General features: G+C 42.6%; 1 protein-coding gene across 1 annotated transcript in view; it reads right to left on the bottom strand.

The window, feature by feature from the left end:
• The window catches only part of LOC141271842 (uncharacterized), a 33,683-nt gene extending 11,402 nt beyond the window's left edge, over nt 1-22,281 (bottom strand). Inside the window, exons 1-5 of the mRNA XM_073682029.1 lie at nt 22,223-22,281; nt 3,741-3,884; nt 3,433-3,612; nt 3,227-3,350; nt 3,088-3,143 (exon numbers count right to left, since the gene is read on the bottom strand). Coding sequence (XP_073538130.1) covers nt 3,088-3,143; nt 3,227-3,350; nt 3,433-3,612; nt 3,741-3,812 — 432 coding nt within the window. The 5' untranslated portion in view covers nt 3,813-3,884; nt 22,223-22,281. The remainder of the gene's footprint in view (nt 1-3,087; nt 3,144-3,226; nt 3,351-3,432; nt 3,613-3,740; nt 3,885-22,222) is intronic.
• Between the last annotated feature and the right edge of the window lie 1,273 nt (nt 22,282-23,554).

Here is a 23,554-nt window from a genome sequence, read left to right as displayed (position 1 = left end):
TGATTAAAATTGGAGCGAACATGAACACTCTTTCAATTTTTTAAAAACCCCAATAGCATCCGGTGACCAAACCTTAAGATCCGCTCCTTTATATGTGAGATCATTAAGAGGTTTAAGGATCTGAGTAAAACCCCTAATAAATTTTCTATAGTGATTGGCGAATCCTAGAAAACGTTGCAACACTTTAAGGTCTCGAGGTTGAATTCAAACAGTTATGGCCTGCACCTTCTCAGGATGCATCCTAAACCCTTGAGTCAATACAATGAACCACAAGAATGATTTTTGCTAAACAGATAAAGTACATTTCTCCAGTTTAGAAAACAACGAATTCTCGCTCAGCTCTTGTAATACACAGCAGACATGTTCATGATGCGAATCCAGATTGGGTGAAAAAAATAGAATAGAATTAGGTATACCACAATAAATCTTCCAATGCAATCAGAAAAGAGATCATTCAAAAAATTTTGAAATACTGCTGGCACATTGGCTAACCCAAAAGGCATGAGAGAAGATTTCCAAATAGACCCTCAGATGTTAAAAATGCTGTTTTCCACTCATCACCCTTCCAGATTCATATCAGATTATAAGCCCCTCTAAGATCAAGTTTAGAAAATCATGTAGCCCCCATAAGCTGATTGTACAGGTCGGGGATGAATGGAAGTGCGTAAGAATTCTTAACCGTAATTTTGCTTCATTCACGGAAACTGGGGCAACGACTGAGGACACCATCTTTTTATTTAAATAAACCAAGGAGGTCATATATCAGCTGGAAGCGAAAAACAACATAATAAACCTCCAAAAAAACTTCCATGCAGAAATAGATAAAAGGTAAATCTTTATTCATAATCACAGACAATATAAAAACAAATAAAAAGAGATAAAAAGAGATATACTGCAGAACGAAACAGCTGGTATCCAAAAGATGTGTCTGTCACATGCATAAGACAGGTACATATCATTTAGTATATACATATGTTCACTTATATGCAGAGAGATATATATGTCTCCTTACTGAAAAAATACAAATAAATATGGGACTAAATTAAATAAATAATAGCACATATATTAAAATGATATTAGATCTGCTTCTCAGGAGGATATCACCTTTGGAGTGGCCATAACACATAAGTCATAATATAACAGCCATGTTGCAGCAACATGGCTGTTATATTTTGACTGTAGAGCCAGAGAATCTAAGCGTTGCAGAAAGGCCTCTAAGGAACTGGCACCTGAGCGCTACATCACTCCACAGAACTTCAATGGACTATTGCTAGAACTCGATAATATAGTCATCAGTGGGCAGCATCCCTGTGTCAGGTTCATGATCCTTGCATCTGTGACCGGTATCCTGTCAGGTTCATCATAGATCAACCCTAAGATGTCAACAGAAGACCATTCTGGGGCTTGTGGAGGCAAAGAAAATGCCCAAGTCTGAGGCCCCATTACAGGAGAGACATGATTATTCCCACCTGCTGTCCTCATCCTGAGAACTGGGGTCATATGGTAAAAAATAGCTTACAGCTCTTCTTGAACACCCAAAATTGTTTTTTGCCCCCAAAAATTTGTCAGGAAGGGCCACTAGTGGTTCGGGAGAGACCATCTGCATGTCAGAAGGTACAGCAGTCATAGTTACTGTCACGATATCACTGAGGGGAGCAAGGGCTTTGAGCTCTAATTCCGTCCCTCAAGTTAAGGGACCCAAGGCTATCCCTGTCCCCAGGATTACCCCTGATGCCGGGGACGACTGGGTCTCCTACCTTGCTATTCTCCTGAACTGAATCTAATCTGATCCCCTCCCCCACCCAGGGAACAAAGGGCCAGAAGTATAGGAGTTAACACAGACAGAGGAAACAGAAACTCAGTCTCACAAAACTCACACAGGAATAAACTTTGAGGGTAAAAGTGAAAAGCCAGTGAGGCAAAGAAACTACATAGAAAACCAAAGGAGAAGGGAAGGATTTCAACAAACACCGCACACCACTATTGCAGAGCAACCACCAGAAAGGCCTGGATATATCCACCTCTCCAGACCGCATTAAGACAAGCTATAGCTGGCACTACCTGAATAGTCCAGCTCATGTATATAGGTTGAGAAAAGATATGACTGGTTCTCCCACAGCATGTGACCAAGGAGTATTAACAAACTAGCCCAGCAGAGATTTAACTCCTGGTAACCTGTCTGGGAGCTACAAGTCCAAGTCTCTGTGTCGACGCGAGAGTATCCCTGCGCTGATTACAGCAATTAGCGAAGTTACAAGGAAGAGTACAAGAATCCAGAGATTCCACAGACCCTGATGCCACCATGACAGTCAGAGATGTTTGCAAAAACCTCCTTGTGAGAGCTACTGCCGGTAGCGGAGAGCTCTGGGAAACACTCACCATGCTAGAAAACGGACCCTGCAGCTGGAACTGCAATGATTCTAGATTCTGGTGCTCCTTGGCCACCTGATCGCAAAGTGTAAGAATTGTATCCATACTGGTGGGGGAAAAAACAAGACCAGACGTAATGTGAAGCTGAGTCACAAATGTGATGCTCAATCACTATTCACAGACTAGCCGTGAGACAGGGTAGTAAAGAGGAGGTAAGACAAAGGCGTAGTCAGGTCACAGTCCGAGGTCAGAATTCCAGGAAGGTAGCGGATCAAGACAAAGTGTCTAGGCAAATGGATTATCAAAGGCAAAGTCCAAGGTCAGGCAGCAAAAGATCAGAAACAAAGCACCGGAAAACAAGGCACACACACACCACCGAGCTAAGGCTATGACTGGCAATAATCAGTTACTAACAGCCAGATAAATAACCAGGTAATCACCTAGAACAGAAGACACCTGGAAGAAACTCAGCACGCCACTTTGACTGTAACTTGCAATACTGACAGCTCACCATGCCTCTGCCTCAGATTGGACGGCTGAGCTGTCACTCACTGTGTCCAGGACACAATGAGTTGTGGAATTGTGACAATACTAGTGGATAAAACAAGACCAAACACAGACCTTCACAGCCTTCTACACATCATAGGGTAGATTTTATGACACCTTTCTATCTACCTGATGATTCTGAGAAACAGTAGGATTTTCTTCTTTACAGACCTGTGGAAGAAGAGGATGGGGACATCTCTCTGATGTTGTTCGCTTACTGGATAGAACTGGAGGAAACACATACAGGGACTGAATTAATTCTTTACGTACAGATAATTATAGGCCGTGTGTATTTAGTCCTGTCTATTACCTGGTGATGTGAGGGGCTGGGGAACCTCCATCAGGACGTCCTTGTACAGATCTTTGTGTCCTTCTAAATACTCCCATTCCTCCATGGAGAAATAGACGGTGATATCCTGACACCTTACAGGAACCTGACACATACAAAATACCATCACCCCTCTGATCACTTCAAAGCATTACTGCACAATGTCCCAGCATTCCCAGCAGTGTCACCTCTCCAGTCAGCAGCTCAATCATTTTGTAGGTGAGTTCTAGGATCTTCTGGTCATTGATTTCCTCATGTATCAGGGGGTGAGGTGGAGGCCCCATGATTGGGCTCAAAGGTCTTCCCCATCCCTCAGACATAGGGTCCTGACAGCGCTCACTAGAGGTCTTCTTCCTTACTGTGTAATCCTGGTTATGGAGACACACATTAATAAATCTCACTACAGACATTTACAGAGTCCTCACCTCTCCAGTTCTGTCCATTTGTTATTCCATAGATAAGAATGGTGTAATGTGACATCATCAGAATCTCTCACCTCTCCAGTAAGCCGGAAGAGGATCTCTAGGGTGAGATGTAATAGCCTCTCTGCCATCTTGTCCCTATCCATCTTAGATGGGTCAAGCAGGAAAATTCTCTTATATAGAAGATCACCACTGAGAAGATGCGATATGGTAGAGACCTGAATGGGAAGATGAACCAATGTCACATCACAAAGAATCCTGTGTAATGACATAATTACTGGAGATAATAAGGGGAACATATAATGATATATAACGTGTAGATGTTGTATTCTCAGATTGTATAAACTGGAATATCATAAACATCACCCACTTGCTGCACTCGTGACTCAGATGAGACTGTAAAGTAAGACTCCACTTCTCACACTCACTCACTCATTCAACTACCACAATAGGCTGACAATGAACTAAGCATAAGAGCACCCTACAGCCAGCTCACACATCCACACTTCTCGCAGCCACCACTCGCCATTTTGTTAGGCCACTGAAACACCTGCCCTGGGTGATACACTGATACACATGCACAGCTACTTTTCTTGCACTTTGTCATACACTGGATAAAAAAGAACAAGCTATACTTTTTCTCTTTGAGGTTGTGGGTACATTTAGAACAGCAAGGAACAAACTTATTAAACTTTAGATTTAATATGCAAAAAAAGAGGAGGATGGCAGAAAGATGGTGCAAAGACTTGATATTATATTTCTGTGGTTTCCCCAGGCTGTAAGTCCTGATGGTTTAATCCTTAGAAGGAATTATACATTTGGTTCACATTTATATCTGTGGATGGTGTTAATATCAGATTACTATATAAAACATTTAACTTCTTTCATCCGATATCTTTTCCTCCTCCTTCAAACACACCAGCATACACCTATTACATAAAATACCATCCCAGAATTGCGCTGTTAAATACAGACATGTCTCTATTCTCCCTTTCATCTGTAAACTCCTAAATCTAATGGTCACTATTTGCTACTGTTTTTTCCCAATCTCTCTGCTGCATTCGACACTGTGGATCACCAGCTCCTCCTCACTATGCTCCGCTCTATCGGTCTCACGGATACCGATCTCTCAAGGTTCTCCTCCTACTTTTCTGTCCTCTCCTGCACTGTTTTTTAGCTGGCTCCTATTAGGCTTAACGCTTGTTAAGTTGTCTGGGATGTTTCCCAATGATAATCCGCATGTGCTGTGCACATGCTGCGGAAATTTCTGATGCGGATTATCATTGCGGAAAAATCTGCAGCACAACCAATTTGGGCGCGAATTTGCGGTGAAATCGCGCCCATTGACTTGAATTGAACCGCATGCGGATGTTATGCGGTTCAATGCGCGGATGGTACCCGGGTCTGGAGAAGAGGAGACTGCTACTCCAACTCTGGTACCATCGTACCTGCAAGTAAAAAGAGAATAATAAAGTAAAAAATAAAAAAAATTATTCATACACACCTCCTCGGCGGCCCCTGGTCTCCTCCCGGCCGCGTCCTCTCTCCTCGGCGTCCCGCGGTGAGCTGGAAGGACCTGCGGTGACGTCATTTAGTCAGCTGATGATCACGCGACGATCACCTGACCACTGACGTTAGCGGTCGCGTGACGATCAGCTGACGCTGAGGAGCGAGTACGCAGCCAGGAGGAGACCGGGGGCCGCCGGAGAGGTGAATATAAGGTTTTTTTTATTTCTTTTTACTTTTTAGATGCAGCATTTGTAGTAGAAATTTCCTCTAAGTTGGTCACACAATATAAATCCATGCCAGTTGCATGGATTTATATTGTGTGACCAACTTGTCAAGCACTTTTCCAAGTGATGCTCAAAATCGCTTGGAGAAACGCTTGAAAAAAACGCATGCATAAACGCATGTAAAAACGCTGTAAGGCTGTGTGCCCACGTAGCATTTTTCAAGCGTATATGCTGCGGAATTTCCGCAGCGTAAACGCTTGAAAAACGCATGTATATCCGCACCCCATGGTCCCCAATGGGATTCCGCAAGTTCTATGCACATGCTGCGGATTTTTCCGCAGCGTTTATGCCGCGTTCAAAAATCCGCAGCATGTCATTTAATTTTGCGTTTCCGCAAGCGGAATTGCCTTTGTCCAATGCATAAAAAACGCAAGGCAATTCCGCATGTGGAAAACGCGTGATAAACGCGCGAAAAATGCGCGATAAACGCGTGCGGAATTCCGCATGCGTTTTTCCGGGAGAGGACTTGCATTTATGCAGCAGAAATTTTCTGCTTCATAAATGCAACGTGGGCACATAGCCTAAAAAAGCTGAAAAAACGCATGTAAAATCTGCATGCATTTTTTCTGCCAAGGAGATGCAGAAATGCTCAGGAAATTTCTGCTTCAAATCTGCATCGTGGGCACATAGTCTTACTCTCCTCTTTCCCTTACTGTCGGGGTTCCTCAGGATTCAGTCCTAGGTCCTCACCTCTTCTCACAATACACCAGCCCTATTGGACAAACCATCATCAGATGTTTTTCAGTACCATCTCAATGCTGTAATTGTCTCTCTGCTGTCTCTAACATCATGTTCTCCCTCTAACTAAAACTGAATCTGTCAAAAATTGAACTCCTTGTGTTTCCCCCTTCTACTAACCTTCCTAAACCCAATATTACCATTTCCGGGTCTGGTTCTACCATAACCCCCAAGCAGCACGTCCGCTGTCTTGGGGTTATATATGACGTAGATCTTTCCTTCACTTTCTACATCCAATCACTCGCTCGCTCATGTCAGCTCCACCTCAAAAGCATCTCCAGAATCCAACCTTTTCTCACCTTTGACTCTGTAAAATCTCTAACTGTTGCTCTTACTCATTCTCGTCTGTACAGTGTCCATTTTAGGACATGATCAGATATCAAAATCAAACATCAGAATGATGAGACTAAATACCGTGTTTGAGAACTGATTTTGATAAGTGATTCTGACAAGTAATTTTGACAAATGATTCTGACGAGCGATTCTGACGAGCGATTCTGACGAGCGATTCTGATGAGCGATTCTGACAAGCGATTCTGATGAGCGATTCTGACAAGTGATTTTGATGCGCGATTCTGATAAGTGGTTTTGATGAGCGATTCTGACAAGTGGTTTTGATGAGCGATTCTGACAAGTGGTTTTGATGAGCGATTCTGACAAGTGATTTTGATGAGCGATTCTGACAAGTGATTTTGATGAGCGATTCTGACAAGTGATTTTGACGAGCGAGTCTGACAAGTGATTCTAACAAGTGATTCTGACAAGTGATTTTGATGAGCGATTCTGACAAGTGATTTTGACAAGTGATTCTGACGAGTGATTCTGACAAGTGACTTTTACAACTGTAATAATAATAATAATAATAATAAAAAAAAGTAACTGTTCGCTGATGGGACTTGAACCCAAAATTCTGTGTCCCAAAACCAGTGCACTAACCACTGAGCCATAAACTCAGATGTAAAAACCTAGGAGTTCTATTTGGTTATATCAGGGGTCCTCAAACTTTTTAAACAGGAGGCCAGTTCATGGTCCCTCAGACCATTGGAGGGCCGGAATATAGTTTTTAAAAAAAACTATGAACAAATTACTATGCACACTGCACATATCTTATTTTGTAGTAAAAAAAACAATACCGGAACAAATACAATATTTAAAATGAAGAACAAGTAAAGTTAAATCAACCGGTATTTCAATAGGTAGGTAACTGTACCCAATAGGCAGCATAGGTCCTCAATAGGCAGGTAAATGTCCCCAATAGGCAGGTAAATATCCCCAATAGGCAGCATAGGTCCCCAATAGGCAGGTAAATGTACCCAATAGGCCGCATAAGTCCCCAATAGGCAGGTAAATGTACCCAATAGGCAGCATAGGTCCCCAATAGGCAGGTAAATGTACCCAATAGGCAGGTAAATGTACCCAGTAGGCAGCATAGGTCCCCAATAGGCAGGTAAATGTACCCAATAGGCAGCATAGGTCCCCAATAGGCAGGTAAATGTACCCAATAGGCAGCATAGGTCCCCAATAGGCAGGTAAATATACCCAATAGGCAGCATAGGTCCCCAATAGGCAGGTAAATGTCCCAAATAGGCAGCATAGGTCCCCAATAGGCAGGTAAATGTCCCCAATAGGCAGCATAGGTCCTCAATAGGCAGGCTGTTTCCCCCTTATAATGCCCTATGCAGGCTGTTCCCCCCTTATTATGCCCCATGCAGGATTTCTCTTTCTCCCACCATATAATGCCCCGTGCAAGATATCACTCCCCTGTCTTTATAACGCCCCATTCAGGATGTCACCCCCCCCCCCCATATAATGACACATGCAGGATATCACTCCCCTGTCTTTATAATGCCCCATTCAGGATGTCACCCTCACTATCAGGATTTGAACTCTTAATGTAGTTTCAGAGGCTGATGCCTTACCATTAAGCTATCCAGTCAAGTAATACTAATGACAGCTTTTCTTGTCTTATGAGATCAACCATGAAATTACTCAGGGTGACTAAAAGTCATTGTGATTCTGATGTTTGAAGAAAGTCACACATCAGACTCACACATCCAAATCAAACATTAAGAGTTCAAATCCTGATAGGAATAAGATTTTTTTATTATTATTATTATGGCTATTTAGCACACAAACTACAGGGGTGTTTTACTTTTAATATCTGACACTCTGATTGTCATCCTGATGTGTTAAGAGTTTCAGACACGCTGTCTATTTGCATGGTAAATTGCATAGCAAAAGTAAATTGGGAGTTTGCTGCCAGTACTTGGGTGGATGGAAATAAAAATTTACAATAAAGACATTTTATCATTAGACCCCTTTAAGAAATTATGCAAATATAATGTCACTTGGAAATAGATATGTAGTAAATTATTGCCTCCCAATTTACTTTGGCTATGTAATTTACCATGCAAATAGACAGCGTGTCTGAAACTCTTAACACATCAGGATGACAATCAGAATGTCAGATATTTAAAGTAAAACACCCCTGTAGTTTGTGTGCTAAATAGTCATAATTAAAAAAAAATAAAAAAAATCTTATTCCTATTAGGATTTGAACTCTTAGCAATATAGTTTCAGAGGCTGATGCCTTACCATTAAGCCATCAAATCAAGTGCATCTAACCAACAGCTTTTCTTGTCTTATGAGATCAACCATGAAAATACTGAGGGTGACAAAAAGTCATTGTGATTCTGATGTTTGAAGAAAGTCACACATCCGACTCACACATCCAAATCAAACATCATTTGAATTTGGCTTGCTTGCTGTCTGTGCATACGTCCCAATGAGTTTTAGACAAGTTTGTACTGAAAATCATATAACCAAATAGAACTCCTAGGTTATTACAACTGAGTTTATAGCTTGGTGGTTAGTGCACTGGCTTTGGAATGCAAAATTTTGGGTTCAAGTCCCATCAGCGAACAGTTACTTTTTTTTTTTTTTTATTATTACAGTTGTAAAAGTCACTTGTCAAAGTCACTCGTCAGAATCACTTATCAAAATCAGTTCTCAGACAGGGTATTTAGCCTCAAACTGACATCATTCTGATGTTTGATTTTGATATCTGATCATGTTCTAAAATGGACACAGTACGTCTGAACTATGTGTTAGGCTGTGTGCCCACGATGCGTTTTTTAAGCGTTTCTGCAGCGGCAAAAACGCTGCAGAAATGCTTAAAAAACGCATGGTAGAAGGTTTGCCATGTTCCCCAATGATAATCCGCATGTGCTGTGCACATGCTGCGGAAATTTCTGCTGCGGATTATCATTGCGGAAAAAAACGCAGCACTATCAATTATTTTGCGGAAGCGCTGCGTTTTCGCCACCATTGACTTGCATTGGAACACATGTATTCCGCTTCACTAGATAAGCACATGCGGAATACATGTGTTCAATGTGCGGATGGTACCCAGGTCTAGAGGAGAGGAGACTCTCCTCCGGACCCGGGTACCATAGAAACTGTAAAAAAAAAAAGAATAAAATAAATATGATACTTACCTTCTGACGGCCCCCGGTGTGCTCCTCCTCCCTTGCCGGCAGATCGCGATGGACTGAACGACCTGCGCTGACATCATAGTCATGTGACGGGTCACGCGACGCTGACGTCGGCAGGTCCTTCAGTGTACCGCGATCTGCCGGCAGCCAGCACCGATCAAAGCAAGACTGCGGGGGCCATCGGAAGGTAAGTATAGTTTTATTTTTTATTTTTTGACATTCTCTCGGGTCACACTATTTGTTTGTCGTTTGCATGGATTTATATAGTGTGACCAAGTTGACAAGCACTTTCCAAGTGATGCTAAAATAGCTTGGAAAGCGCTTGTCAACGCATGTACAATCCGCATGTACAATCCGCATGCGTTTTTTTCTGCCAGGGGAGATGCAGAAACGCTCAGGAAAAATCCGGAGCATTTCTGCATCGTGGGCACATAGCCTTACTCTGTAAAGTCTAATATTGTCTGTACATGTCTCCTCTGCAATGTAAATTGATATGGAATATGTTGGCGATATAGAAATCAAATTATTATTATATATTAAAATAAAGGCAGAAGGGCAGTACAAGAAACAACAGACCATGTGGAACAGCTTATAATACATACAACAAATGTATCACTATACGGCAATCAGATACTTTACAGAGGAATAAAATCCTTATATGTATATTTTCCTTCTATTATACTGTAATCAATTTAATGTAAGTATCACATAGATAGTAACAGTATTTTTAGTAATACATGGAATTATCATATAGTACCTAGTATATTAAAGGGAATCTGTCACCCCCCCTGGGAGATATCAGACCTCTACTATGGGCATACAGGGTATAGAAAAGTAAATCTATACAGACCTGTATGGCCCATAGTAGAGGTTTGATTGCAGAGAAAAGTGTTTTAATCAATTCTATTTTGCACAGGCTTGGTGTTCGGGGGACGCCAAGCAATCCCCGCCTAACTGTTTATTAATCTTCTAAATCCCCGCCAATATGCTTACTTACCATATCCCCCCCTCCTCTGCACGTCACAGGGCCCTGTGACGTTCACTGTTCTCCCTCACTTCCCGGGAATGCGCAAAGCACCGCTCACATAGAGTGCGCTTTGCTTCATCCCGGCCTGTCTCTCTGTGCACTGCACTGCAGGGTTCTATTGCGCAGGCGCCAGGGAGTCACTGTCACTTCCTGGCACCTGCGCAATACAACCCTGTGGCGCAGTGCACAGCCAGATGGGACAGGGAGGAAGCAAAGCGCACTCTATGTGAGCGGTGCTTTGGGCATGCCCGGCAAGTGAGGGAGAACAGTGCACGTCACAGGGCCCTGTGATGTGCAGGGGAGTGAGGAATATGATAAATAAACAGATAGGCGGGTATTTAAGGGATTAATTAACAGTTAAAAGGGGATTTCTTGGTGTCCCCCGGATGCCAAGCCTGTGCAAAACAGAATTAATTAAAACACTTTTCTCTGCAATCAGACCTCTACTATGGGCCATACAGGTATGTATAGATTTACATTTCTATAACCTGTATGCCCTTAGTAGAGGTCTGATATCTCACAGGGGGTGACAGATTCCCTTTAAACCTGTGTATTAAAATGGAGTTTTCAATACAAAGATAATGGTAGAATTATTATTAAACCCATTGGAAAAAAACATTAAAGTGCCTAATGCAGAAGAAGCTCAGATAACTCTAACCAAGGCTTCAGACCATAATTAGCCTGTTAGGGTTATGGCTTGTTCATTATCATCGTTAGGAAAGGCCAGTTGATGCAAATTTCCCAGCTTTATAAAAACCCAGCCTCCTCTAACCTTGTGCCATAAAAACTGCAGTCATGGGTTTTTCTAATCAGCTGCCCAGCACTCTGAAAATGACAATGGGGGAGGCCCACAAAGCAGGAGAAGGCTATAAGAAGATAGAAAAGTGTTTTCAATTTGCCCTTTCCTCAGATCAAAATGCAATTAAGAAATTGCAGTTAACATTAACAGTGGAGGTCAAGATAAGGTCTGGAAGACCAAGCACAATTTCAGTGACTGCTCTTAGGATTGCTAGAGAGGCAACTCAGAACTCCAGCTTGACTGAAAAAGATCTTCAGAAATATTTGGCAAACTCTGGAGTTGTGGTACATTGTTCTACTGTTCAGAGACACCGGCACAAATATGGCCTGCATGTTAGAGTCATCAGGAGAAAACCTTTCCTGCATTCTCACCATAAAATTCAGCGCCAGAAGTATGCAAAAGAACATCTAAACAAGGCGGATGCATTTTGGAAACCAGTTCTGTGGACCGATGAGGTTAAAATAGATCTTTTGACACAATGATCAAAGGTATACGTGGAGAAAAAAGAGCACAGAATTTAAGAAAAAGAACATCTCGCCAACCATTAAGCATGGTGTGGATCAATCATGCTTTGGGGTTGTGTTGCAGCCAATGGTACAGAGAATACATGAATAGAGGGAAGAATGGATTCAATGAAATTTCAACAAATTCTTGATGCAAACATAATACCATCTGTAAAAAAGCTGAAGTTGAAAAGAGGATGGCTTCTAGAATGGATAATGATCCTACACACACACGTCAAAATCCACAATAGATTACCTCAAAAAGGTGCAAGCTGAAGGTTTTACAATGGCCCTCACAGTCCCCCGATCTGAACATTATTGAAAATCTGTGACTAGACCTCAAAATAGCAGTGCTTGCAAAACAACCAAAGAATCTCACAGAAGTGGAAGAATTTTCCAAGGAAGAATGAATGAAAATCCCTCAAACAAGAACTGAAAGTCTCTTGTCTGGCTACAAAAAAAAGTTTACAAGCTGTTATACTTGCATAAGAGAGTGCTACTAGGTACTAACCATGCATGGTGCTCAAACTTTTGCACCAGCCTATTCTCCTTTTTGTAATTTTAAAAATGTAAAAGATAATATCTAAATATATATTTATATTGTGACAGAGTCACTGGTATGGTTTATGAGGGGAGGTATGTGTCACGCAGGTTGCTGGCCTGTGTGAACTGAAACCAATAGAATTTCTGCCAGAATGTTATATGCTGGAGGTTAGCTCTTCTAAAGGATGTGGTTTTATGGGAATGATGTAGAGATGGGAGGGAAGTCATACCCCATACCTCCACCTCGGTGTGGCTGAGCAAGGTTTAAATGCTCAGTCATCATTTTTTTTTCTGCTGTTGAGTTTGGAGTAGCAAGGACTCCAGACTGGAAGGCCACAGCTCAGAGAGGAGCTGAAAGCTGGGACTACAACCTGTGTGGCTAATCCCACACTGCTGTAGACTGTGTTATCGTTTATCTGTTTGTTTTGTTGTTTTGCCAGTAAGGCTGTGTATATTTTTGATGGAGTGCAGAGTTTTATGCCACATAATAAAGCCTGCAGAGAAAACACGGTCCCTGAGTCTACTTCCAGAAGTGGCCGAGTGAGGCGTCCTACTATATACAGTACAGACCAAAAGTTTGGACACACCTTCTCATTTAAAGATTTTTCTGTATTTTCATGACTTTGAAAATTGTACATTCACACTGAAGGCATCAAAACTATGAATTAACACACGTGGAATTATATACTTAACAAAAAAGTGTGAAGCAACTGAAAATATGTCTTATATTCTTGGTTCTTCAAAGTAGCCACCTTTCGCTTTGATGACTGCTTTGCACACTCTTGGCATTCTCTTGATGAGCTTCAAGAGGTAGTCACCGGAAATGGTTTTCACTTCACAGGTGTGCCCTGTCAGGTTTAATAAGTGGGATTTCTTGCCTTATAAATGGGGTTGGGACCATCAGTTGTGTTGTGCAGAAGTCTGGAGGATACACAGCTGATAGTCCTACTGAATAGACTGTTAGAATTTGTATTATGGCAAGAAAAAAGCAGCTAAGTAAAGAAAAACGAGTGGCTATCATTACTTTAAGGAATGAAGGTCAGTCAATGCGAAAAATTGGGAAAACTTTGAAAGTGTCCCCAAGTGCAGTTGCAAAAACCATCAAGCGCTACAAAGAAACTGGCTCACATGAGGACCGCCCCAGGAATCGAAGACCAAGAGTCACCTCTGCTTCTGAGGATAAGTTTATCTGAGTCACCAGTCTCAGAAATGGCAGGTTAACAGCAGCTCAGATTAGAGACCAGGTCAATGCCACACAGAGTACTAGCAGCAGACACATCTCTTCAACAACTGTTAAGAGGAGACTTTGTGCAGCAGGCCTTCATGGTAAAATAGCTGCTAGGAAACCACTGCTAAGGACAGGCAACAAGCAGAAGAGACTTGTTTGGGCTAAAGAACACAAGGAATGGACATTAGACCAGTGGAAATCTGTGCTTTGGTCTGATGAGTCCAAATTTGAGATCTTTGGTTTCAACCACCGTGTCATTGTGCGACGTAGAAAAGGTGAACGGATGGACTCTACATGCCTGGTTCCCAACGTGAAGCATGGAGGAGGAGGTGTGATGGTGTGGGGGTGCTTTGCTGGTGACACTGTTGGGGATTTATTCAAAATTGAAGGCATACTGAACCAGCATGGCTACCACAGCATCTTGCAGCGGCATGCTATTCCATCCGGTTTGCGTTTAGTTGGACCATCATTTATTTTTCAACAGGACAATGACCCCAAACACACCTCCAGGCTGTGTAAGGGCTATTTGACCAAGAAGGAGAGTGATGGGGTGCTACGCCAGATGACCTGGCCTCCACAGTCACCAGACCTGAACCCAATCGAGATGGTTTGGGGTGAGCTGGACCGCAAAGTGAAGGCAAAAGGGCCAATAAGTGCTAAGCATCTCTGGGAACTCCTTCAAGATTGTTGGAAGACCATTTCCGGTGACTATCTCTTGAAGCTCATCAAGAGAATGCCAAGAGTGTGCAAAGCAGTCATCAAAGCAAAAGGTGGCTACTTTGAAGAACCTAGAATATAAGACATATTTTCAGTTGTTTCACACTTTTTTGTTAAGTATATAATTCCACATGTGTTAATTCATAGTTTTGATGCCTTCAGTGTGAATTTACAATTTTCATAGTTATGAAAATACAGAAAAATCTTTAAATGAGGTGTGTCCAAACTTTTGGTCTGTACTGTATATATATATATATATATATATATATATACAGGGTGGCCTAAAAGTAGGTGGACAGAAAGTGTAAAAGAATGTTCCTGTGCTGGGATAATCTTATAAATGTGCTCCTGCTGTGTACTGTGTAATGGCTGTGTCTGACATGGCGGGGTGGGGGGCGAGCAAAAGAGTATGCAGATAGCACAGCAGGGGGATCACAGCTGATTCTTTTTGTGAGGTAAAATATTTCCCTACCTGTTTTTAAACAATGTTTTTCTTCAAAGAAAGAATCAGCTGTGATCCTGTGCTGCAATGTCTGTATAGTCTTTTGCTTCCACCCCTGCCCAGGAGCTGTGGTATGATCAGACCATGTTCCATACACGGTCAGACACAGCCATTACACAGTACACAGCAGGGGCACATTTATAAGATTACCTCAGCACAGGAACATTCTACTACACTTTCTGTCCACCTACTTTTGGACCACCCTGTATGTATATATATATATGTGTATGTATGTATGTATGTATGTATATATATATATATATATATATATATATATATATATATATATATATATATATTATATTTATATATATATACAGCCTAAAATACAAAGGAAATGGGTCATCTTTAACTTTAGGTCTTTTAGAGATCATTTCATCTTCATTTTGACTGTTCACAATAACAACAATTTTAACCAGGGGTGCCCAAACTTTCACATGACCCTTAGATAAATATACTGAGACTGTACATACAACCCTGGGACTTATAATTTAACTTACTTGAGATTTATTTTGGCAGGCCACTAGATGCTGTGTATCTGTGCCCTGGGCCTTATGGGCCTGATACATATTAATACGCCCTGGCCATTTCGCCTTTCGGTGCGGGCGAGATCGCCGCCGGGTGTCAGCTGGTTGTTACAGCTGACACCCGGTGCTATGTGCAGGGAGGGGTCCCGCACATTAACCCCCGATCGAAGCATTCCGGTGGCAAGAGGAGGTAAGCGCTATACTTACCTTCTCTGCCGGCGTCCAGCGGCGTCTGAGTCTGGTCCCAGATGTTGCCATGGTGACCCGACGTCATCATGACAACATCCGGGACACCAGGAGGCAGGAAGTTGCTTTGGTCATGAGCAGTGCACGACCAAAGTAACTTCTCCCTGTGCAGCGCTGACAGGCTGCATGGCATAGGGAGCTGCTGCGCTCTATGCCATGCAGCCGATCAGGCTGCAAAAAGTGAAAGTCCCATAGTGGGATAATGTGAACAAGTAATAAAAATGTCAGAAAGTGAAAAAAAAATAATAATAATTGTAAAAATATAACAAAAAATGAAAAAAAATAAAAATAAAAAAACAATATATATATATATATATATATATATATATATATATATTGTACCCATAAATAAATAATCTTATGAAAAAAAAATAAACCAATAAAAGTACACATATTTGGTATCGCCGCGTCCGGAACGCCCTGACCTATAAAACTGTCCTGCTAGTTAACCCCTTTAGTGAACACGATAAAAAAAATAAATGAAAAATGAAACATAAAACGATGCCAAACAAAAAATGGAATAAAAAGAGATAAAAAAGACGAATGTAAATAAAAATGGTACCGCAAAAAACAAGCCGCCATGCAGCTCCAACGGCCGAAAAATAAAAAAGTTGCAGCTCTCAGAATAAAGAGATGAAAAACAATCCTTTTTTATATAAAATTGTTTTTATTGTGTAAAAGCGCCAAAATATAAAAAAATATATAAAATGTAGTACCGCTGTAAACGTACTAACCCAAAGAATAAAGCTACTTTATCAATTTTACCACACGCAGAACGGCATAAAAAAAAACTCAAAAAAACAATTACTGAATTATTGGTTTTTGTTCACTCTGTCTTCTAAAAATCAGAATAGAAAGCGATCAAAAAATGTCAGGTGCCCGAAAATGGTGCCGATAAAAACCTCAACTTGTCCCGCAAAAAACAAGCTGTCACATGACTCTGGTTGTGCTAGGGTTGGGGTTGGTCTACGGTTGGGGTTGGTCTAGGGTTGGGGTTGAGCTAGGGTTGGGGTTGGGGTTGGGCTAGGGTTACGGTTGGGCTAGGGTTACGGTTGGGCTAGGGTTACGGTTGGGCTTGGGATTTTTTCAGAAGTAAAGAAAAAAAAATGACGACGATATGGCGACTAATGTTGAGCGCAAGTGCTTGCTACTTGAGTTTGCATCGGGTGCTCGAGTGACATGCTCGAGTCTCCGCCCCAAATGTTTTGCAGCTGTTATACAGCCAAAAAAACCTTGCGGGGATTGCCTGCCATGCACGAGCGATCCCAGCATGTTTTTTTTGGGGTGTCTAATAACCGTGAAACATGCGGGGCGGGAACTCGAGCATGTCACTCGAGCACCCGCGATACTTGGTACATACCTGAGCACTCGATGCAAACTCAAATAGCGAGCACTTGCACTCAAGACTAATGACAACTTATTCAATATGATGACCTAATGTTATCAAATTCTGTGTCGTACCTCTGGGTTCAAAATGTTCACTATACCCCTTGATAAAATCCTTGAGGGGTGTAGTTTCCAAAATGGGGGGTTTCCACTATTTAGGCACATCAGGGGCTCTCCAAACGCGACATGGCATCCGCTCTCGATTCCAGCCAATTTTGCGTTCAAAAAGTCACACAGTGCTCCTTCTCTTCTGAACTCTGCCGGTGTGCCCAAACACTGTATTTTCCACACATATGGGGTATTGGCGTACTCAGGAAAAATTACACAACAGTTTTTGGGGTCCATTAAATCGCTAGTCAACTTTTAACCCTTATAGCTGCCTATTAAAAAAAAATTTTGGTTCCAAAATTGTGATGATGCAAAGTAGACATGTGGGAAATGTTATTTATTAACTATTTTGTGTAACATATCTCTCTGATTTAAGGGCATAAAAATAAAAATTTTGAAAATTGCGAAATTTTCGCCAAATTTCAGATTTTTTCACAAGTAAACGCAAGTGATATCGAAGAAATTTTACCACTATCATGAAGTACAATATATCATGAAAAAACAGTCTCAGAATCAGCGGGATCCGTTGAAGTGTTCCAGAGTAATTACCTCATAAAGTGACGGTGGTCAGAATTGTAAAAATTAGCCTGGTCATTAACGTGCAAACCACCCTCGGGGGTAAAGGGGTTAACAAACATGAATTCTCTATCTTTTTGCACGTAGCGCCTTACTTTTTTCTTTTTGGTGAATTATTAAACAAGGATGTTATATATACCTACCGCCTGATGATTAGGCAATATATCATACGCAACAATTTGATGTATTTTATGGATTTATTGCACCAGGCACTTTATGACTTTTTATGGTCTAAAAAAAACATTCCTGCTATTATTCACACACTGAGAACTTCATACTGCACATATATATGTTCAGTGCACTGGGCACTTTAAACTTTTAGCGCCAGAGCCTGTTTTCGCCTTCATGACGGCCCAATTTTTTTAATTCTGACCAGTGTCCATTTATTTGGTAATAACTCTGGAACGCTTCAACGGATCCCACTGATTCTGAGACTGTTTTTTCATGACATATTGTACTTCATGTTAGTGGTAACATTTGTTCGATATTACTTGCGTTTATTTATGAAAATATCGGAAATTTGGCGAAAAGTTTGAAAATTTAGCAATTTTCAAACTTTTAATTTTTATTTCCTTAAACAATAGAGTTAGGTCACAAAAAATAGTTAATAAATAACATTTCACACGTCTACTTTACATTAGCACAATTTTTGGAGCATAAAAAAGTTAGGAAGTTAGAAGGGTTAAAAGTTGATCAGCAATTTCTCATTTTACTAACAAAAATTTACAAAACCATTTTTTTAGGGACCACATCACATTTGAAGTGACTTTGAGGGACCTAAATGACAGAAAATACCCAAAAGTGACACTATTCTAAACACTGCACCCCTCAAGGTGCTCAAAACCACATTCAAGAAGTTTATTATTACCCTTCAGGTGCTTCACAGGAATTAATGGTATGTGGAAGGAAAAAAAATGAAAGTTTTACTTTTCCTCACAAAAATGTTACTATAGCCCCAAATTTTTCAATTTCACAAGGGTAGTAAGAAAAAATGGACCCCAAAATTTGTTGTGCAATTTTTCCTGAGTACGCCGATACCCCATATGTGGTGGAAATCTACGGTCTGGGGGCTCGGAAGGGAAGGAGCATTTGACTTTTGGAATGCTAAAATTGGCTGGAATCGATAGCGGACACCATGTCGCGTTTGGAGACCCCTGTGGTGCCTAAACAGTGGAAACCTCCCACAAGTGACCCCAGTTTGGAAACTACACCTCTTAAGGAATCTATCAGCTTGTATGATGACCATTTTGATACCACAGGTGCCTCACCGAATTTTAAAATATTGGGACGAGAAAATGAAATATTATTTTTTCATGAAAATGTTGATTTAGCCTCAAATTTCTCATTTTCAGAAGGGGTAAAGGAGAAAATGGATCCCACAGTCGATTGTGCAATTTCTCCTTAGTCGGAAACTACATTTCAGCCACAGTACAAAGCTCACAGCAGATTTTCCTGGAATGGTTTGTGGGTGACATGTCACATTGTCAGAGCCCCTGAAGTGCCAGAAGAGCAGAACCGCCCAAAAGAGACTTCATTTTACAACCTAGTCCTCTGAATGAATTCATCTAGTGGTGCAGTGATCATACTGACACCACAGCTGCACCATAGAAATTTATGCCGTTGGGCGATGAAGAAAAAATAATTATCACTTTTTAGCACTAAAATATTGTTTTAACCTCAGATTTTAAATGGGAAAATAGGTAGATGGGTAAATGGTCACTACAACCTTTTCAGAGACCCCAAGTGCCAAAACAGCAGAATCCCCTCTGAGGTGACCCCATTTTGGAAATGACACCCCTCTGGGTTTAGTGACCATTTTAACTCCATGGATGATTTCCAGAAACAAGCATGCAGTGGAAGGTTTATATTCTGGAGAACCCCCTCACACGCCTGAAAATTGTTACATGAGCTATACTCGACTGTTATTCACTAAATAAACCAAATACTTGAATGACAAAATGGGATAAATTAATACAGTTTAAAAAGGTGGTTCTGTGTGGAAGATTTTAAAGCAGTCAGTGAGCCATAAGGCTGGTAATGATGAGCAATGTGGGCAATAGTAGCGGGTATCATGCCTCATTCCTCTCTTGGTATATACACAACATCTTTTCTGGGGGTTCTTTCTTGTTTCTGATGCTGGAATGTGTGCAATAAAATGTCGCTCAGTGAGTCTTTTCACATCTTCAGATTCTAATGGATGAGCAGGGCTAATATTTTCAAAAACAAGATTTTCAATGACCTTTTCCTGATAAGGAAAGTATCTGAATTTCCTGCTTTTTTGTATAACACAAAATAATTGTATGTGGCCACCTAAAACAAATAAATGACTAACTTTTTATACCAGGAATATGATTTTCTTGATACCTGGTCTGGCTGTAGAACCTGGTCTGCAAGGTCCACACCCTCTGATGTATTTGTTGTAGTCAATGATTGACACAGGTTTTTGCTTTGGAGTAGTGGATCCCAGTTTTACAGTGGCCCTTGTGGCATCTCTGTGGATCGAGCTGAGGATAAAAATATCTTTCTTATCCCTATACTTGAGGGTAAGCAACTCTCCCTTGCGTACAGCCCCTGACTGCCCTTTTTGAAACTTTTCATTGACCAATGATTGTGGAAACCCCTGCCGGTTTTTACGGATGGTCCCACCAGCTCCTATGTTGAATTCAACCAGACTTTTAAATAGGGGTATGCTGGTGTAGTAATTGTCTACATACAGATTGTAGCCTTTTTGTAAAAATGGACTTATCAGCCCTTAAACGATTTTTCCAGATGTCCCCGGATAAGTAGGGCAACCTGCTGGATTTAGTTGGCTATCTTTAACCTCATAAATGTGAAAAGCTAATATGCATCCGTTTGAACTCCCGTACATTTTATACAGCTTTATTCCGAACCTTGCCCTCTTAGATGGAATAAATTGCTTGAGGTGCAGTTTTCTATTGATGAGTCCCTTGTAAAATACAAAAGAAATGTTTTGTGTTGGGGTGTAGAGCCTTATGAACTTTTCTGTCAAGTCTAAAATGATGGGTCTGATTTTATATAGTTTTGTTATGTTCTGTGGCATTTCTGGTCGGGCATTGACTATCGTCGTTAAAATGCCAAAATCTCATGAGCATTTCATAACAGGTCCTTGAAAAAATGACAGAAAACAGGGGTGACTCGAACAGGACAATTGGACCAGTAGGACTGAATGCTCGTTTTTAACAAGCCCCATGGCAAATATAAGTCCTGAAAATGTTTTCATTTTCGGAACATTAGTTTAGTTGGCGTCCATAAATTTGACCTAGCATAATAGGATCATGGATTCTGGCTGATAAATTGGGACGCATATAAATTTGTTTGCAGGAGAGCAGGAGCCGAATGTCATTAGCATATCGCATCGGATGCTATCGAATCAGATGCCATAAGCTAGTGGGACCCTGGCTTTACACTGTTTTTCCTCTGATCTCTCACTGGCAGGAGATCAGAGGAGAAACAGCATTTTTATGAGACAGATTGCCCAGGAAAGTTTGTTGCTATAACTTTCCCAGTGATCGCTCTCATTGGCTGGCATGACGCTGACGTCATCAGGACCTGAACCAATAAGATCTCGATGAGGTCAGGGATCACAACCAGCGTTCTGCACCAGAATGACCGCATTATAATTCACGTGGGGGTCCCGATCAGCACAAAACCGACTCTCAATACTATCTTCTTAATGCCGCGATTGCTATTGATTGCAGCATCTAGAAGACAGCAAAGTGTTGACGTCTTCGGAACCGGATTGGATCAGGTACCCATGATGTTACCTGTCAGAGCTGTCGCTCTACACCGGAATCGCAGAGCTTGCAGGACCCTGGGAGTTCTCAGCGTTGCGAAACCGCCGGTCGTAGACAAACGTCTGCACTGCACAGTGGATAGCAAGAATAGACGTTTAAATACAATGGGCGATCGGAACCCGGTTACATTTTTGTTTTCATTGGGATTAACAATAATTCTACCATTATCTTTGAATTGATAACTCCCTGTTAACACGTGTATGATGTACTAGGCACTGTATAAAAATTCCATGAATTACTAAAAAATACTGTTAGGCTATGATCACGTTGCGTCTTTGCTGTTTTTTATGCAAATTAAAATCTGCATTTTACAGTACCAGCAAAAGCTATGAGATTTCAGAAATCACATGCACACGCATTGGTTTCTTTCCTGACTGAATTGGAAAACTGCTGCGTTTTTGACAACTGCAACATGTCACTTCTTTCAGCGTTTTTATCAGTGGAAGAGGAACAAAAGCAGCAGAATTCTTATGAAGTGTAAACAGAAAAACATCACTATCAGTAGTGAATGGGTTAATGTCCCCTGCGCCCAGTAATGGGGGATCTCCACATACCTCCACCTGCAGAGCCGCCACCACATATATGGCTGTTCTGTGCGCACAGGACCTGTGATGAGGTCACAGGAGGGGAGGAGTCAGGGGTCACATGATCAGGGGCCTCAGTGGATGCAGGACTCTGCTGTGCTGGTTGTCATGGTGCTGGATGAGGGGAAGGTTATGTGTGGGGTCAGGAGGGGTTTACAGTGTGGATGTAGCAGAGCCGCGTGTGTACGAGGTGTACGGAGCAGAGCCGCGTGTGTACGAGGTGTACGGAGCGGAGCCGCGTGTGTACGAGGTGTACGGAGCGGAGCCGTGTGTGTACGAGGCGTACGGAGCAGAGCCGTGTGTACGAGGTGTACGGAGCAGAGCCGCGTGTGTACGAGGTGTACGGAGCGGAGCCGCGTGTGTACGAGGTGTACGGAGCAGAGCCGTGTGTACGAGGTGTACGGAGCAGAGCCGTGTGTACGAGGTGTACGGAGCAGAGCCGCGTGTGTACGAGGTGTACGGAGCGGAGCCGCGCGTGTACGAGGTGTACGGAGCGGAGCCGCGCGTGTACGAGGTGTACGGAGCGGAGCCGCGTGTGTACGAGGTGTACGGAGCGGAGCCGTGTGTGTACGAGGCGTACGGAGCAGAGCCGTGTGTACGAGGTGTACGGAGCAGAGCCGCGTGTGTACGAGGTGTACGGAGCGGAGCCGCGTGTGTACGAGGTGTACGGAGCAGAGCCGTGTGTACGAGGTGTACGGAGCAGAGCCGTGTGTACGAGGTGTACGGAGCAGAGCCGCGTGTGTACGAGGTGTACGGAGCGGAGCCGCGTGTGTACGAGGTGTACGGAGCGGAGCCGCGCGTGTACGAGGTGTACGGAGCGGAGCCGCGCGTGTACGAGGTGTACGGAGCGGAGCCGTGCGTGTACGAGGCGTACGGAGCAGAGCCGTGCGTGTACGAGGCGTACGGAGCAGAGCCGTGTGTACGAGGTGTACGGAGCAGAGCCGCGTGTGTACGAGGCGTACGGAGCAGAGCCGCGTGTGTACGAGGCGTACGGAGCAGAGCCGCGTGTGTACGAGGCGTACGGAGCAGAGCCGCGTGTGTACGAGGCGTACGGAGCAGAGCCGCGTGTGTGCGAGGTGTACGGAGCGGAGCCGCGTGTGTGCGAGGTGTACGGAGCGGAGCCGCGTGTGTACGAGGTGTACGGAGCGGAGCCGCGTGTGTATGAGGTGTACGGAGCGGAGCCGCGTGTGTACGAGGCGGAGCCGTGTGTGTACGAGGCGTACGGAGCAGAGCCGCGTGTGTACGAGGCGTACGGAGCAGAGCCGCGTGTGTACGAGGCGTACGGAGCAGAGCCGCATGTGT

This window comes from Phyllobates terribilis, unplaced genomic scaffold, assembly GCF_046119375.1.
Source record: "Phyllobates terribilis strain yellow unplaced genomic scaffold, ASM4611937v1 Scaffold_5__5_contigs__length_657084704, whole genome shotgun sequence".
NCBI lineage: Eukaryota > Metazoa > Chordata > Amphibia > Anura > Dendrobatidae > Phyllobates > Phyllobates terribilis.
The sequence above is the reverse complement of the archived record's forward strand: the minus strand, read 5'-3'. Positions and strand labels throughout refer to the sequence as shown.